General features: G+C 40.8%; 3 protein-coding genes across 4 annotated transcripts; all 3 read left to right on the top strand.

Annotated features, from left to right (window-relative positions):
- Window positions 1-321: 321 nt before the first annotated feature.
- On the top strand, window positions 322-12,466 carry LOC137884779 (NACHT, LRR and PYD domains-containing protein 3-like). Its single transcript, XM_068726788.1, has 13 exons — window positions 322-404; window positions 789-898; window positions 1,669-1,954; window positions 2,254-2,322; window positions 4,558-6,424; window positions 6,671-6,844; window positions 8,207-8,380; window positions 8,808-8,981; window positions 9,422-9,595; window positions 10,231-10,404; window positions 10,818-10,976; window positions 11,358-11,404; window positions 11,636-12,466. Exons 3-13 carry the CDS (start codon window positions 1,681-1,683, stop codon window positions 12,181-12,183), a joined length of 3,834 nt encoding a protein of 1,277 aa, XP_068582889.1. The 5' UTR covers window positions 322-404; window positions 789-898; window positions 1,669-1,680; the 3' UTR covers window positions 12,184-12,466.
- Window positions 12,467-13,631: 1,165 nt separating this feature from the next.
- Window positions 13,632-15,632, top strand: LOC137884795 (uncharacterized). 2 transcript variants are annotated; one of them, XM_068726806.1, is made up of 2 exons: window positions 13,632-13,728; window positions 15,171-15,383. In XM_068726806.1, the coding sequence occupies exon 2, from the start codon at window positions 15,183-15,185 to the stop codon at window positions 15,381-15,383; it is 201 nt and encodes a 66-aa protein (XP_068582907.1). In that variant the 5' UTR covers window positions 13,632-13,728; window positions 15,171-15,182. The 2 variants fall into 2 exon arrangements, with proteins under 2 accessions (XP_068582907.1, XP_068582908.1); XM_068726807.1 differs by having other exon boundaries at window positions 13,691-13,757; window positions 15,171-15,632.
- Window positions 15,633-16,292: 660 nt separating this feature from the next.
- Window positions 16,293-16,910, top strand: LOC137884794 (uncharacterized). The gene has a single exon (XM_068726805.1). It carries the CDS (start codon window positions 16,293-16,295, stop codon window positions 16,515-16,517), a length of 225 nt encoding a protein of 74 aa, XP_068582906.1. The 3' UTR covers window positions 16,518-16,910.
- The last annotated feature ends 2,134 nt before the right edge of the window (window positions 16,911-19,044 follow it).

The following is a 19,044-nucleotide window of genomic DNA, read 5'->3' as shown; positions in this document are numbered from 1 at the left end:
TTTCATCACCCTATTATGAATTTGTATTTTCCTCTAATTGGTCTTTTCTCAATTTGTACTTTGCAGGATCCTACGACACATTTTCTAATAAACACAAAATAAAATCAGACAAATTGGTTTGACTGGTTTCACGTTTACAGACTTGATGTGTGTGTGTAAAAAAACAATTACCCCGGTGTCAATCTGAGGCTGGTGAACGTGACTTAGAATCTGTGCAGCAGCTCATATCATGGAACTCCCACAAAAAAGAGGAAGCTGAATGAGCTTGAGTACGAATGTGACTTCTTCGCCACATCCTGACTGTATTTCCTCATTCTTCATTTCTTAGAAACTTTCTTGACTCGATGCAGCAGCCAGACTCCAGAGTGACCGGACATTCTACGTACCTAATATGAAACCTTAAGGTAAGAAAGTTGTGTTTTCCTTTGTATGCATTAGCTCATGATGTAGATAACTTTGAGGATACATTTGTAATGTGATGTGAAGCTTACGGTCTCTTTTAACTCCTTTCACTTGACTGTAAACTGGTCTCTGTCTCTACAGTGAAGCAATCAAGATGCTTCCTGTTTATTTAGTGTTGGAGCGTAATGGTGCGTTCACACCCCTAGATGTTCCTCTTCTCCCCAAGCCGCTTGCTTTCATCGCCAGAGGAGCAGCTTTGTTGCAGCTGCTCCAGTATAGAAGGACAAATGTTTTTAGCAGTCTGTCGATCCAGCGCTTTGGTCCAAACTGAAATATCTCATGAACTACTGGATGGATTTTCATATAGACATTCATGTTCCCCTCAGGATGAATCTTAATGACTTTGATGATTCTCTGACTTCCCCTCTATTGTCATCATGAAGTGGACATTTGTGTTGTCCTCTGGCAAACATTGGACGCTTTCACGTGTTAACAAGTAAGAACTACTGTGATATTCATATTAAGATGTCAACCTTAAAGTAATAATCTCTATGATTTTCATTTAAATGAATGTCTGTCAAGTCCCTATCTCAAGCCGAAAGGTATAACACAATGGTGATTTACCCTGTGGCCCACTTGCATTTGCTGTATTACGAACTGTGTGTCTGTGGCGACATTCCCATAATCCTGAGATCCAACTAATGCAATTAGTGTTTATCGCCATTGGTGCCGCCAAAGAGAACACGATTGGAACTTTAAATGAAAGGTTTCATGATGATGTTGTTTCTGGTTCCGTAATGTTTGGTGTCATGCTGCTAGCATGGCTAAAAGCAACAGCACGGCCATTAGTTCAAGCACTGAGCTGGAACAACGGGAAACGTGGCAGACTCCAGTTCCTCATATGTGTGGGTTTCATTCATCAACTTCTTGCTTTAACATTTACAGTTTCCATTTAGTGGCGCTTTAACTCAAAGATGTCTCTCTTTAATTACAATTCCTGTGGGGCGACTGTGGAGAGAGCAGGGCCATCCTTCAATCGGTGGTTCGATCCCCGGCTCCGGCTCCGGCTCTGCTAGTTGCATGTCGATGTGTCCTTGAGCAAGACACTTAACCCCAAAATTGCTCCCGTAGCTGTGCCTACGGTGTAGAAATGTGATAGAATCTGAATTGTAAGTCGCTTTGGATAAAAGTTTCTGCTAAATGACTGTAATATAATGCTCTGGCACTTTTGTTTTCCTTCAGACTGACAAAACTGTTTGATTTTAGCAGGAAGCCACAATGACGTCAGAGGTTCTTTTGAACACTCTGAAGGAGTTAAGAGAGTGTGACTTTAAGGACTTTAAATGGTATCTGCAGCAGTCTGGCATCCTGGAAGGCTACCAAAGTGTTAAAGTGTCTGAGCTGGAGAAGGCAGAAAGGCGGGACACGGTGGATCTGATGGTGAACACCTTTAAACTCAGTGGAGCTCTGGAGGTTACCGAGAAGATTTTAAAGAAGATAAACAGGAATTATCTGGTGCAGAGTCTGTCGGACACCAAGTCAGGACAAGAAGGTCAGTCACACTTTGGTCATTTTGTTTTTTCTAGCAAAAAGAGTGGATTGAACTGCAATACAATACTTGTAAAGGAACTGGCTCTCTGTACAGAAGCTCATTGTAATCACCAAAGAAGATAATTGGAAGCCTGATCTCATACAAATCACCCTCCAACAAATCAGCTATCCAAGACCCAATTACCTTCAGTACATTTAAAAAAAAAAAAGAAAACCAATCAATAATCACTGATTAACTTGATGATAAATAATATGAAATAAGTGAAATTGATAACATAACACATAACCTCTCTCACACAGCGTCAGTGGATGTCGATGATGTTGGAGAGACTTCAGAGAACAAAGAAACTTCCTCCTCTCCGATTGAAGGTAAAGTTGCTGTTTTTTCTGGTATGTACGGAAGAGACAAAGTGTAAACATAAAAAATGAATTGTAAGTAAGTTTTACTTTCTGTGACATTGCATTGCAATCTGTAATGAGAAGTTATACCTAAACAAAAGTGGGATTGTTGTGACGTATTGTGATGCAGGAGGCTGTTCAATCTTTTTTTGTGGCGTTTCAGTCAGAACTGCAGAACTTCGCTACTTGAGCAGTTATAGGCTCATCCACTCATAAGAGACAAATGACGATTTTAGAAATGATTTAAATCAACCTATACAATTTAATCGCTTTTTGCAGGCGCATGCAGCTGTCACGGCCAATATTTCCCATAAACTTTGCTACATTTTCATTTTAATAACTTTTTTGCCTTTATTACAGAAGCATTTATTGCCTATAATAGAATATACAGGGATTGGATTGAGTGCAGCGGACCTTGAGACAATTACTGCTCACAACATCTTCCAACCACCCAGCCAGCCCAACCAAACCAAACACCAACAATTGTGGTGTGACCGCCCCAGGAATAGAGAGAAGAGAGCCTGCTTCTGGCTAATGTCTGGTCACAAGAACACAAAATGGATGAAATACACCTCTAACGCTAACCCAGCAACTGGAAATCAGAGACTGTTGTGTCCACATCTTTCCAGAGACCTGGCTTCATCATAACATCCCGGATCAAGCTATTGCACTTGAGAAGTATACCATGACCCTGAGTTTGCTTGGTGATGCTTGGTACTCTAAACAAAAAAACATTTTCCCCCACTTTGGACAATCGGATCACATTTCCCTGCTTCTGCTGCCTACAAATGTAATATACAGTCACATAAAATATGACTATGATGTGATGATCTCAAAGAAAACAAAACCATTTCCTTTACATTACATTACATGACAAGGAAGCATACAACACCGCCATAGCACCTCCACACCAACAACACCAAAGACAAGGCAGACAATCCAGAATATCAAAGGCTACAAAAATAGGTGCATCCCCATGACGTGTGAGGCCATGTTGCCAGATGAGCTGGCAGCCACCTGACAGCCACCAAAAAAAAACAACCTCACAGCCCGCCTGGACCCTCACCAGTTTGCATACAGAGCCAACAGATCCACAGAGAATGCTGTCTCTACTGCTCTCCACTCAGCCATCACTCATCTTGAAAATGAAACCACCGACATCTGAATGTTTGTTGAGTTCAGCTCAGCATTTAACACAATCTCCCCCATGAAACTGATTGGCAAACTTAGCAGTCTGCGCATGGGTAGCTCATCCTCCAACTGGTTATTGGACTTCTTCACAAACACACCCCAGGTGTTTCAAATTGTAAACCACACCTCCTCCACTCTAGTGTTGGACACCGGAGCACCCCAGGGCTGTGTGCTCAGCCCCCTCCTGTTCACACTGCTCACCCTCAACTGCAACCCAAGACATGAAGAGAAGTTCTTGTTTACTTTTACAGACTGGAAACATGTTTTGTGTACGGTCCATGACAGGAGGGTTCTTCAGTGAGTGATTAAAACCGCCCAGAACATCATTGGTAGCAATCTACAGAGTATTAGCGAGAATGGTGAGAAGAGATGCATGCAAAAGACAATACCCACCCCGGCCACAGCCTGTTCACCCAGCTGTCTGGCAAGTGATACAAAAGTATCAGCTGCCGTAAACCAGATTTCAGAGCATCTTCTTTACCATGACATCCCCTGTACTACCATAAAAAAATGTTTTGTTTGTATTTACTTGTGTAGCATAAAGATCCTACAACTTGCATTTCATTGTCGTTCCTACTGTGTTGTAGGACAAAAAAAATAAACCTTGAACCTTGAGAGGAAGAATAGTGAAACTGATTCTTCAGGACTTTTGTTTGTGACATGTTATCCAGTAGTTGGCAGCAACACCAGCAGCTGCTCAGTGGTCACCAGTCAAGGGCTGTGGTTGCAGTGAGGAGTGCATCTCCTCGTCATAAAGATTTAAATGTTGCAAAGCTAGGATGTTGAGAGAATGACGTGTCTAAATCAAAGAGTTAAGATAACTTGGTGTTTCACAATTACTATCTCTAAATACTGTAATACTGTCCACAGACAACTTGCTCCACCTTTAACTAAAAACTTTGTTTGACTGCCCTTTAGCTTCTCTTCAGAAACAAATGTGTTTACCTAGCTCATGAGGGAAGGGGCATCTGTAAACATGCAGCCTAATGTTTTTGTTCTATTTATTTCACACAGATGAGATTATTCCAGTACCAGAACCACGACACATCTCATATTACCAACACTTGCTTCAATCACACCTCCAGGATAAGTTCATGTGTGCACAAGAGGGGTGGGCACAGAAGAAGGATGAACAACGTCTTGATGATATCTACACAGAGCTGTACATCACAGAGGGGGCTGACGTACACATCAACAAACAGCATGAGGTCAGGCAGATTGAGGCGGTGGTGGTGAAGCCAGCAGGAACAGAGAAACCAATTAAACCTTGTGACATGTTCAAAAGCCCCTCTGGAAGATATAAACCCATAAGAACAGTAATGACAAATGGAATTGCAGGAATTGGCAAAACTTTTCTTGTGCACAAGTTTGTGTTAGACTGGGCTGAAGGAAGAGCCAATCAAGATGTGCATCTCATTTTCTGCTTGACCTTCCGCAAGCTGAATTTATGGAAGGGAGAAAAGTTTTCTTTGGCAGAGCTCATTCATGAATGTATCAAAGAGACCAGAGACATCAATGATAAAGCTCTTAATCACATCTTTACAACTCTGCAGTCATCAGGAAACACCAACTATGACAAGAGCAAATTCAAACTTCTGTTTGTTTTGGATGGACTTGATGAGAGCCGCCTTCATCTGGACTGCTCTACCAGTGGAAATCAGGCAGTTAACATTGATGTGACAGCGTCAACCTCAGTGGATGTGCTGCTGACGAACCTGATCAGCAAGACATTGCTTCCCTCTGCTCGCCTCTGGATAACCACACGACCTGCCGCAGCCAATCAGATCCATTCTGATTTTGTTGACATGGTGACAGAGGTCAGAGGGTTCACTGACCCACAGAAGGAGGAGTACTTCAGGAAGAGATTCAGAGATTCGGAGCAGTACAGCAGAATCATCTCCCACATCAAGACATCACGAAGCCTCCACATCATGTGCCACATCCCAGTCTTCTGCTGGATCACTGCAATAGTTCTGGAGAATGTGATGGAAACCAGAAAGGGAAGAGAGCTACCCAAGACACTGACTGAGATGTATGCAGAATTCCTTATGTTTCAGATGTATCAGACAAACGAGAAGTATGGCCAAAAAAAGTGCAGTCAGTACATTAAGTCATTAGCAAAACTGTCTTTCCACCAACTGGAAGAGGGCAACCTGATCTTCTACGAGAAAGATCTCAAAGAGAGTGGCATTGATGTCCGTAGAGCCTCGGTATGCTCAGGAGTGTTCACAGAGATCTTCAAAGAGGAACTTGGTAAGAAGAATGTTGAAGACAAGATGTTCAGCTTTGTCCATCTGAGTGTTCAGGAGTTTTTGGCTGCTTTTTACGTAAAGAGGGCAGTCATTAACAAACACAAGAATGTGATGTGTGAACCAGGACAGACAAGTGGTGAACAAATACGAATGTTTTTCAGTAAAACATCTATGGCTGAGGTGCACAGGTTTGCGATTGACAAGGCGTTGAAGAGTCCAAATGGACACCTGGACCTGTTCCTCCGATTCCTCCTGGGTCTTTCTCTGCAGACTGGTCCGTCTGTTCTACAAGGCCTATTGAAAAAGAAAAAAAGTTTAGAGACTAATCAGGAAACAGTCGAGTACATCAAGAGGAAGATCTGTGAGAATCTGTCTCCAGAGAGAAGCATCAATCTGTTCCACTGTCTGAATGAACTGAATGATCGTTCTCTAGTGGCGGAGATCCAACAGTCCCTGAGATCAGGAAGTCTCTCCACGGATGAACTGTCTCCTGCTCAGTGGTCAGCTCTGGTCTTCATCTTACTGTCATCAGAAAACGATCTGACTGTGTTTGACCTGAAGAAATATTCTGCTTCAGAAGAGGCTCTTCTGAGGCTGTTGCCAGTGGTCAAAGCCTCCAACAAAGCTCTGTAAGTGCACAGATAAGTGCAGATACTGTGTCACATGTGTAGGGTTGTTCTCAATAAAATTAAGTCTAAATAAACTGCAATGTTTAGACAACAATTTAATTAGTTGATCAATTGAAGTCTGTCAAATTGTTTCTTGAGATGAATGAATACATATTTACAGTCTAGTTCATTCAAGGCTAAAATGTACATTTCTCACATAATAGAGACAGTGTCAGTGTTTTTTCTTCATTTCTAACTCTTCTTCAGGCTGAGTGGCTGTAATCTGTCAGAGAGAACCTGTGAAGCTCTGTCCTCACTTCTCAGCTCTCAGTCCTCAAGTCTGAGAGAGCTGGACCTGAGTAACAACAACCTGAAGGATTCAGGAGTGAAGCTGCTCACTGCTGGACTACAGAGTCCACACTGTATCATGGAGATACTCAGGTCAGATCACGCTGTGATGCTTTTGTGTAATGCTGTGTTGTAAATTGCAGAAATTACAGGTAAACACACAATAGTAATATTGAAACTTGAAGGCTCTACTGCACATACATTGAGAATGGATTTCAGTTAAGTAGAACACCTCTTGTGTCCAACATATTTCCATTTCCATGAACTCTGAATTTTTGATTGAGGGACAACAATGTTGAAAACCCATTTAGACAGAAAATCCTCACCGGAGAAATTCATGACACTGTTTCCCCATTGGTGAAACAATTGCTTGCTTGTAACTAACAGATACATATTGCTTTGGTTTCTTACTGTTTTTTTGATGAACACATGTCTGCAATTTACATCACAAGAACGATCCAAAAATGTACTTGAAAATACATTTAACATGTTGGATGTTGAAGCAAAACATAAATATTAGTGCTGGGCAACTTAACGCGTTATTATCATGTTAACACATTAATTAATTAATGCCGACAATTATTTTATCGCACATTAACGCAGTTTAAAAAAAAATGCAATTCACACCGTTGATGCCAGCAAACCACTCAAACAAATGGTGGAGGGAGGCTTCAGCAGACTTACGTGTGGGAGAAGTATAGATAAACAAAAGCAAGACAAGATAACAAATGCCACAGCGAAGTGGATAGCTACAAACTGCAGGCCGATTAGTATTGTGGAAGATGTCGGTCTGAGGAATGTTCATAGGATCGCAACGAATGACGGCACGTACGAGCCTCCCTGAAGACGCACCGTCACAAGAAGAAGACACGAGTAGTATGAAAAGGATAGGACTACAAAAGCGATGGCGTTACAACGTGCACCAACTGTTGCTCTCACTGGACTCTACTGGACAGCGCTGGGTAACCATAATTACCTCGGAGTTACAGTGCATTATATTGATGAACAGTGGGATCTGCATTCACATGCTCTGACTGTCATGAAAACAGAAGACAGTCATTTTGCTGAAACGTGCGCGGAACATTTTATTCATGTTGCAGAGCAGTGGAACATTTAAAATAAAGTCAGCACACTTAGCACAGATAGTGAAGAAATATAACTGCTGCCGTGTAAAGGGAATACTGCTGTTAAAAAGCACCTTATTTGTTTAAAGTGTTTGCAAACCAAATGTTAATGCCCTTTTGTTCATATAGCAGTACTTTTTAAATAAAAGTGCACAATACACAACTTTTGAATTTGACACTACTGACACTAAAAACACTACTATTGAACTTTGCGCATAATAATGCAATTAATCACGATTAATCGCAGACAATCATGGGATTAATCGTGATTCAAAATTGTAATCGTTGCCCGGCACTAATAAATATATTTTTTTACTTATTCATATTTCAGATTAAGTCAATCCAAGTTCACAGAGAATTGCTGCCAGGAGCTCTCATCAGTTCTCAGCTCCCAGTCCTCCCTTCTGAGAGAGTTGGACCTGAGTAACAACTACCTACAGGATTCAGGAGTGGAGTTGCTCTCTGCTGCACTGGAGAGTCGTAACTGTACACTGGAGACTCTCAGGTCAGATCATGCTGTGGTGCTTTTGTGAAGCAACTTGTTTTCCCATTTTACCGGCTTTCAAAATTAAGCAACAGGAAACATTTAGAATGTCAGTTTGTGATGGAATTTACAACCAACTACATTTTTTTTGTTTTAGCATCAGCATACGCTCGCTAGTTATAACTGATTAAATCTGCAAACAAGAGTCACTCTCTGCAGCCTACAAAAAACCCACTTGGCAGGTAGAGGTTCACAGAGAGATGAGGCCAGTACTTCTCAGCTCACATTCCTTCATTCTGTGTCCTGGACCTAGAAGCAAGATCCTCCATTACGATTTAGTAACTCATCAACAGGGGAAATTCTAAAATTGAGAAGCTTTTTATTTTTTTTACATTGTACACAATAGAAACAATGTCAGTGTTTGTCTTCATCACTAACTCTTCTTCAGGCTGAGTGGCTGTAATCTGTCAGAAAGAAGCTGTGAAGCTCTGTCCTCAGTTCTCAGCTCCCAATCCTCCATTCTGAGAGAGTTGGACCTGAGTAACAACTACCTACAGGATTCAGGAGTGGAGTTGCTCTCTGCTGCACTGGAGAGTCGTCACTGTACACTGAAGACTCTCAGGTCAGATCATACTGTGGCGCTTTTGTGTAGCAACTTGTTTTTCCATTTTACCGGCTTTCAAAATCAAGCAGCAGGAACCATTTAGAATGTCAGTTTGTGTTGGAATTTACAACCAACTCAAATGTTTTTGTTTTAACATCAGCATACGCTCGCTAGTTATAGCTGATTAAATCTGCAAACAAGAGTCACTCTCTGCAGCCTACAAAAATCCCACTTGGCAGGTAGAGGTTCACAGAGAGATGAGGCCAGTACTTAAAATCAGTTCTCAGCTCCCATTCCTTTATTTTGTGTGTCCTGGACCTAGAAGCAAGATCCTCCATTACCATTTAGTAACTCATCAACAGGGGAAATTCTAAAATTGAGAAGCTTTTTTTTTTTTTTTTCATTGTAGACAATAGAAACAATGTCAGTGTTTGTCTTCATCACTAACTCTCTTTCAGGCTGATTGGCTGTAATCTGTCAGAGAGAAGCTGTGAAGCTCTGTCCTCAGTTCTCAGCTCCCAGTCCTCAAGTCTGAGAGAGCTGGACCTGAGTAACAACAACCTGAAGGATTCAGGAGTGGTACTGCTCACTGCTGGACTGGAGAGTCCACACTGTACCTTGGAGAAACTCAGGTCAGATGTTTCTCTGATGCTTTTGTGTAACACTGTATTTTTCCATTCTTTGGTCTAGTTTTGTGTTGCATGCCTGTTGCTGAAACAGAACTTTATTTTTCACGACAATCAAAATATTGCACATGTACATCTACAGTATGCTTAATCTTGACCATGTTCACATCATATTATCTTCGCACTTTGAATCATATAAACATTAACGGTGCTAACAAGACTAGGAGCATTTTTATTACCTCTTTATGGCTCTCATCATAGCGAGTGCTGAGCTGTCGGCTTGCAGCTAACGGTGCTACAGTGCAAACTACTAAAGAGAGAGAAGCTCATATTACAACACAGAGGAGTGTGACAGGATTCTCTACTTAGGTAGACATTACTCCCTTATATCTTTACATGGCAAATAGTTTCTGCTACATTAATGCTCTGATTCCAATATATTGCAAATCAGAAGATTGTCATCAAAACACACACCAGAATGCAACAAAATGTCTTTTTTATAGAATACAACTTTTTCAGTTCAGGCTTGGTTTTCACAGCCAAAGTTTATTTTAAATTCTAAAACTTAAACTGTCTTGTGTCCAGTCATACAGTACTGAGACACTAAATAAAAACATAGGAAATATGATCTACCTATTTAGGTTGAGTCAAACCAGGCTCACAAAGACCTGCTCTCAGGAGTTCTCACCAGTCCTCGGCTCCCAGTCCTCCCTTCTGAGCGAGCTGGACCTGAGTAACAACGATTTGGAGGATTCAGGAGTGGAGCTGCTTTCTGCTGGACTGGAGAAAACACACTGTACACTGGAGACTCTCAGGTCAGTAACCATCTTTAGTTTAACAGATGACCATTTAAATGCTACTGGACATACAAGTTGATGTCAATGATAAAGTCCAACAATTGCAGGATTTTATTGTGTAGAGTATGCTCAGAAACACTGCAGTAACAAATCTTTACAGGACCATTTCTAGACTTTAGAAAATGTACACACTTATATTCTTGAATTCTGCAGCAAATCCATTCAGCAAATCATCATGTTAACTGATTCTGTTTATGACGGGTTCTGAATGATATTCACACAGGAAAGGTGGGGAAGTCTAACACTGAGCTCAGTAAATGCACACTTACAAGAAGGACACTCATTGATACACAAAAATATATAATGTGTGTGTGTGTGTGTGTGTGTGTGTGTGTGTGTGTGTGTGTGTGTGTGTGTGTGTGTGTCTCCAGGCTGTCAGGCTGTCTGATCACGGAGGAAGGCTGTACTTCTCTGGCCTCAGCACTGAGATCCAACCCCTCCCATCTGAAAGAGCTGGACCTGAGCTACAACCACCCAGGAGACTTAAGAGTGAAGCTGCTGGCATCTGGTCTGAAACTGGACACTCTCAGGTATGAACAGACAACAAAAGCTCACACATTGTTTCTCTGTCACACTGACAAGCTCAGAACTATTGGTTCACAGTCTTTACCAACAGCACTGCTGATAACAGTGAAGACAGTAACTGACCTAACTGGTCTAATACCACATCAGGATTCAGTAGTGATTATACAACTACTATGACTCTCAGGAATCCTGTTGTGACTGTGAGTTTTATGTTAAAATTGATATCATTAGAAAAGTATATATCGATTATATTCTGCTTCTTATCAGTCTTATAGCTTCTTTCAGGACTTTGTTCAGACTTCAGCAGCAGCATTCTGAATGAGCTGAGATTCAGGAGAAGAGACGCAGGCCTGTCCTAAATCTGAGTGCTTTGTTTCTTCCTCCAGGATGGACCATGGTGGAGAGCAGTGGCTGAGACCTGGTCTGAGGAAGTGTAAGTGTGTGCTCACTTTGATTCATGAAAACAAGACAGCACATGCTAGTTTAAATCAAACGTTTGTGTATCTGTATTCAATTCTCAGCTTGTAAGAAGATCCAAAAAGATGAGTCATTGTGAAGATTTGATCTATTAAACAATCAGTCTGTTAATGAAGCAACAAATAAACCCATCAGGTGTGTTAGATGATAAACTGCTTCTGTATGTGTGTCTTGTTCTCTCCATCAGATGCCTGTGAACTCACACTGGACACAAACACAGTAAACAGAAACCTCAAACTGTCTGACAACAACAGGAAGGTGACTGCAGTGATGGAGGAGCAGCCGTATCCTGATCATCCAGAGAGGTGTGAACACTGGTATCAGGTTATGTGCACACATGGTCTGACTGGTCGCTGTTACTGGGAGGTCGAGTGGAGTAGAAGGGTTTATGTATCAGTGACTTACAGAAGCAGTAGACACAGCAGGTTTGGGGAGAACAATGAGTCCTGGAGTCTGTTGTGTTCGGATGTTGAAGGTTATTGTGTCTTGCACAACAAGGAAAGTACACGACTCCTCTCCTCCCTCTCTTCCTCCTCCTCCTCCTCCTCCTCTGTCTCTCACAGAGTAGGAGTGTATGTGGACTGGCCTGCTGGCACTCTGTCCTTCTACAGAGTCTCCTCCGACACACTGATCCACCTCCACACCTTCAACACCACCTTCACTCAGCCTCTTTTCCCTGGGTTTGGGTTTGGATTATATTCATATAGTCCCTCAGTGTTGCTGTGTTCCCTGTAAGAGGGGGAGTGTAGCGAAACACTCACATTGCTCTCTCTCTCTCTCTCTCTCTCTCTCACACACACACACACACACACACACACACACACACACACACACACACACACACACACACACACACACACACACACACACACACACACTTTACAATAAAGGCGCTACATGATAAATAATATTAAATATGATTTTCTTTTTCAAACAAATGTATCAATCAACTTACTCTGTAAAAATATGAATCCACAGTTTTGATTAAAACACATCCCTGTGATATATTTCAAAAGACCGAATCAAGTTAATGTTGTTAATCTGTCATTGTTGTTAAAGGTGGAAATGTCTTTCAATTTCATTTTTACATAGTAAATATATCATATAAATGGGTAGAGGTGGGTGTTAGTGTTACAGTTATATAGGAACCATGTCGATGAGCCTTAATACTTTCAAAAATTGACTGATAGTATACAACATAACAATTATAATTTAATATATTTTGTCACTCCAGTTGTTTTTTATTTACATTTGGATTGAATACATTCAGAGTAAATACCACACTTCCCCTGATGCTTTTGAGTGACACAAACAGGATTCAGACCAGACTGAGTCTACATTAAAACATCCCCTCCAGACACACATACATTTGTATTATATGTTTTGTAAATTTGTACCAATACTAGGTGGCAGGTAGGTATCTGCCACCTAGCATCAGTCATGTATTGGAGTAAAAAGTACTATATTTCCTCTGAGATGAAGTGGAGTAGAAGTATAAAGTTACATTACATTCAACAGTGAACCGTGACTGGACCTTTGGGCAATCATAGACATAAAATATAATGACAATTGTCCAGGCAAAATTCTCCAAAAATGCACCTATGGCAGAAAATTTGAGGAAGGGGCGTGAACTATAAATCTATTGATTATTCTAGCCAAATTGTAAATACATAAGTGTAAGTTTGCAAGGCAAAGATCTATTTTGTGTTTTATACAAAGAGTTTGAACTGTATTTGTAAACTACTGTAACAACAAAAAAGGACATGAGAACAGTAATGGCATGCATTGCCTGTGATATATGTCATTACACGATGAGAGTTTGTGCCTTAGTGTCCCCTTTTTCTCTTTATATTATTCATTTACGTTTTTATTTTATTTTTTATGCATTTATTTCTTTTTGTTTTTTTAATCTTCTGCGGTTGCCCCTGGCATGTTAGTTTGAATGTGTGTATTTTGCTGTTTCTTATCGACAATTTGTGAAATTGTACAAAGCTTTAAAAGCCACGTGACCACTATGGACGCCTACGCTGATGCCTGACTGTAAAACGTCATAAAATCACCAACGTGTTTAACGCTTTGTTCGAATCGATATTTTACCAAGTGTCCCATGTATAATAAACGATATATAATAATAAACATGCTTCATAATTTATAACATCGTTTGAGAATAGTTAGGCTAAACCCTCGTTGAGCGCTGCTCATCAACTTGTTCAGGCAGCTAGTCGGCCGCCTTTATCTGGACATCATGCTTTGAACAGGGGAAACAGCTGATCTCTGAAGGTGAGAGCGACTCAATTATATCATCGCAGGTTCGTTTATGATTCTAATGTTTGTTTGAAGTTTGATTTCTGCTGCTCAGCTGTGTAAACACACGACCAACGGGTCTGAGTGGGCAGCTAACAGTCTGCTAGCCTCGTGCCACTGTTAGCTTTGCTAGCGTACACAACTGTTAGCAGGTTAGGTAACTGCTGAGTCGCCGGTCATTGTTTAGTTTGTTTTGATGCGTTATTAAATGATAATGTTAGCCAGTTTAGGCTGCCAGGACTTCTTTAACACGCGCACAAGCGTTTATATCTTGCTGTTACACTCTATTAGTTACACCTAGCTACTGCAGTCTAATGCCAGTGTCCAGATAATTCACTTAAGTAAAAGTACAAATACTACACTGTAAAAATACTCAATTAAAACATCTGCGTCAAAAAGTGAGGTACGTGAACATGTACTTAAAGTATAAACATGTACCCTGTAACTGTTATACATCATATCATTAGATTATAACTTATTTTTGAACTATTAAAAAACAAATTTTAAAGTAACTAAAACTGTCAGAAATGTAGTGACGTAAGTAGTACAGTATATGTAATAGCAATACATGGAAGTACTATGGTATAGTACCTCAAAATGTCACATAAGTACCGTACTTTTCATTCCACCACTGATACAACGTGAAGGTTGTGACGTTCAGTGAGTCGGTTGTGCTGCTGTTGCGTCACACGGAGAGCCGTTTCTGTTATGAAGGGCGGCCCTGGGGTGGACGAAATAATAGAAACACCTGTCAGCATACAGTTCAACAAATGAGTCAAATTGATTGTGGAATAATTAGTTTATAAAACATCAGTGTTCGGCTTAATTTCCCAGACTCCAAGTTAACAAATTAATTCGTCGTGTTTTTTTTTGTCTGACCAAAAAAAAAAAAAAAAAAAAAAAAAAAAAATCACAAATTGAAGCGGATTAGTTTACTGTTATTAAAGAATGCGATCAGTTTAGGGCTACAACCTAACAATTATTAACAATAGTGAAACATGTCCATCACGAGGTTTCCAGTTTTACTGAAGGTGACATTTTCAGTCCAAAGACTCCGTTTGCAATAATATTAAAAAGGTAAAAAAAATCAGTAACTTCTCAGATTGGAGAAGCTTTGTTTTATATGTAAGAACAATGAGTCAGGCGCTAAGTTGAATGCAAACAGTTGCTGATTTGTTGTTTTACGTAATGAATGAATCGTGTGTGATCAGAATAAAATGGTTTCAACACTTTGCTCGTTCAAGATCGTAAAATGACAAGAAAGTGAATCACAAAGCATCTGTGTGATAACAAGAAAACTAAATAAATACAATAAATCTCATCTCCTGTTTTCCATAGTATTCTTTGGTTCATTAGTATTATTGGGTGAAATGACATCAGAGCTGACGTTCGTCCTTGTTCCTGTTTCCCCGGCTCAGTGCCTGTCAGCCATGGGTCTGCGGGAGTTCTGGCACAGCTACAAAGTCTTGATTGTGATGGGAACGAGTCTGGGGCTGATCCACTGGGGCTGGTATAATCTGAAGGCAAACCCACAGCTGCGCAAAGTCAGAGAGGAGTACATTCCCGAGCCCGGCATCGTCGCTTACGTCTCTCCGCCTGTCGCTCCTCCGGCCGCTGCCAAGAGCAAGTAACTCAAACCGAGGTATTAAACTGGCGCTTCGCCCTGCGGCACCTGCAGCTGGTTTCCTGTGCTCAGCTAATCAACCACTCAGGCTGAGGTGCGTTCGGCTGCAGTTCCTCTTCTGTCCACTAGATGCCGCGCCAAGAGAACTCTCCATATTGAGGCAATTGGGGAAAAACCCTTAATTCTCTCCATCGACACAAAAAAAAAAAAGTTATCATAGTGTAATTTCTAATAATAAATGGAAAGAATGAATTAATGCTCGTCATGGTTCTGTGTTCTGTATAACTTACATTAAACATAAAAGGAGGTCTGCTCTGCACACTGTTAGGCTCCAGATAAACACTTCATTTCTCTCTGTAAGGCACCGTATCCATCTGTAACATCTTCCTCTGGAAAGTGTGGAAGAAACGAGCTGCAATTAACTCAAATCATTATCAGCTGCCGGTCAGCACACAGCGGAAAAACCACACACCACAAGGTGGCGATCACAGTACTCTGGAATATAGAAACACCCAAATAAGTTTGAGATCACCGCGTTGTTACACTTCATCTTTATTTGTTGTTATTATTATTATTATTTCATAATCAGATGCGCTATTGGTGGTGTCTCTCCATGCAATATTCACAAATACCTTCATAATAATAGAGTATAAGTGGATCGATTGAGGTAAACCTTTATTGGTTGAGCAGTACTTCAATGTTTGAGCAGGTCTGTTTGTGTTCTCTGCGTGGGGTAACGTCACACTCCATCCTTTTTATTCTTATATTTCATACATAAAGAGACGTTTCAGAGAATGTATTGTCATGAGAATGTGCCTCAAAGGCTTGGAAAAGTCTGACGAGTGTGAACGACGGTACTTTTAACCTGCGGGTGAATCAGGTTTCTGTGTGTTCTTCCTCCTGCAGCGGTGTCGGTATGAAGCCTCACAGCTGGCTCAGGAGGAACTGGCTGTGGGCCGCCGGCGGTGCGTTCGTCTCCGTCCACCTCGCCACCTGGCTGATGCAGAGCGCCATGAGGAGCGCCGTGCGCTCCGAGGCCGCTGCGCTCAAACAGAAACCTGCTGAGGAGACGCTGGAAGTCAAGGACGGACAGCAGCCTCGGCGGAGGACTGAGACCAGCGCTACCACTGATGAACTCTGAGGAGCTGTGTCCCCTTCAGTCCGACTTACAATGTTCAATTGTGAGTCATAAAACTGCAGAGAAGAAGCTGCTTTGTTCCACAGTTTTTGTGTTTTTAATTTATGGTTGGTTGATGAGTGAGGTGTGATGCACTGTAAATAAATCAATAAACCAATAAAATGATCAAAAGTGTCAATCAAATCAGAAACAAAATACATATAGACTGTCTCTCTCTGTCCAACTTCATGTCCTGCATAGATTTAAATATGTTATTAACACAAACATATCTTGATGAAGCTGTAAAATGTATTGCCAAAGTATTCACTCACTTTGTTTATAAAAGACACAATGTTAAAGATGAGTCTGGTCATTATGTCGAGACTCAAACCAACAATGAATGTATCTGCTAACAAGTATATTTGTGTGCAATTCAATTTATTTTTGTACAGCCCAAAATCACAAATTACAAATTTGCTTTCTGTATGAAAGTGGGAATACTGTTTTAACTCCATCATGGTTCCTACTGAAGACGCCAATCTTTAAAAACACAAATATAAAGTTTAATGTTCAAAAAAAAGAAGTTCAGTAATTTCCTAAAACAGCTGGTCACTGTAGTTTTGAATCCATCTACTTGTTGGGGACTACTTTCAGAGGCGGATTAATCCACATTTGGCGCTCTAGTGAGTATTTGTGGCAGCAGGACTGTGTGTGTGTGTGTGTGTGTGTGTGTGTGTGTGTGTGTGTGTGTGTGTGTGTGTGTGTGTGTGCGTGTGTGACAGATTTAAAATGCTGAAGTCAGCTTGTACACCGTGTGCTTTTTAAAAAGTTGAAACAGCTTTAAGTAATATGTATTTTATGAAAGTTATTCTAGGAAATAGTAAGTCATTTTGATCAAACTACAGAGTGATTGCAGACTTCCAGTTACTCTGAATCTCTTTGTTCTTTCAACTTTTAACTGCAGTGGAGAAAACACAATGTCCTGAGAGATCAAAGTGTGGAAAGAAACAACCTTTAGTCACCTTTTGAACTTCGGCGCAGGCTCTCCCGTTTTAAAGAAGGTCTTGAGTGAGCGAAGGCCACTTAATATACTGTTTCCCTTCCTTCACTGTGAGCTAAGAGGGAAACCATACAGGTTTGTTTTAAGAAATCATCAGATCGTGGACTTGGCTGAGACGAATAGCTGAAACAACTGGGCTGTGACTCGTGTGTGTGTGTGTGTGTGTGTGTGTGTGGGGGTGGGGGGGGGGTGGGGGGGGGGGGTGAGAGGAATGAAAAACATGTTTCCTCCTCTAAAATACTCAGAAATCCACTCGTGAAATTCGGCGTGTAACTGTGTTTTCTACAGATCTGTTTACGGGGAGGGAGGCTGGTTCTCTGTCGAAGGTCCAGCTGAGGACTGTGGACGGATTTTTAAACCTGTCTCTCTGAACAAGACTCTCACAGTTCAGGATCTGGATCCTCTTGAAGTCACACAAACTTTATTTGTTAGCTCCATTGCTGGTAACACTTGATTAAATAGATAAACCATTGTGTTGAGTTCTTTAAAGAACTTTCATTCAGAGTTTTCATCTTGTTTGGAGACGCACCGTTTCAACAAGCTGCGGCTCTGTGAGACTAACGGTCGTGGTAAAGGAAACAGAAGACATTTTGACCTCATGATGGCGCTAGACGGACGTTATCCGGGTTCATCCATCCAATCGGACCAATCCATTGAGGAGATATTTGAACACTTTAACTGGGGCGCTAGATAGCAAAGTCAGAGGATCACCAAAGTCACTACAAATCCTCCTCTGGAGACCATGAATGCCAACACCACCATCCATAGAGGCGTTCAGTCAGCAAGGCTGAACCGGTTTTTACTAGAAAAGCAGTTTGAAGCTGATAAAACTTTTCTGCATTTGCGTTTTTTTTTCCAAAATCAATACCTTAAACAAGGTTCCTTAATTACACCGCAGGTTGTGTTTCGCTGAATCAGGATTCGATTACTCGTTCTCGCACGCCGGCGTCCCGAGAGACAATCACAGATATTGACCATCCTCCACACCTGTAGACGTACACTCAGTGTTTGCCACACGTGAGACATGTTTTCTTCATGTTTCCTCATTAGGTCAATGCATGAATGCAATGTGATCCCACACGGGAGATCTGCATAATGTTCAGATACTATGTGAGAGCAGCAGATTCGGCTCTACCACCATGTTTTATTGAGCATTTTGTGATATTTTACTGGATTTCTATGCATGGACACGACTATTATGAACACAAGCATGTAAAAAGACAGGGGTGTATAAAAATGCATATAGAAAATATAAATATATATAAAAGCACCAAAGACCAACAACATAAATAAAACATCTATTTACAATTAAGTGTTTCTGAAAGTTGTTAACAATATAAATATTGCAAAGAAATAAATATCGAAAGGGGGAATAGTGTGTGCATATTATCTATATATACCTGTGTATATATATATATATATATATATATATATATATATATATATATATATATATATATATATATACGGTATAACATGTAGGATTTGGAC

Source organism: Cebidichthys violaceus, unplaced genomic scaffold (assembly GCF_023349555.1).
Source record: "Cebidichthys violaceus isolate CVI_PGR_0920_01 unplaced genomic scaffold, fCebVio1.0.p SCAF_4, whole genome shotgun sequence".
NCBI classification, from domain to species: domain Eukaryota; kingdom Metazoa; phylum Chordata; class Actinopteri; order Perciformes; family Stichaeidae; genus Cebidichthys; species Cebidichthys violaceus.
This window is presented reverse-complemented; position numbering and strand designations above follow the sequence as displayed.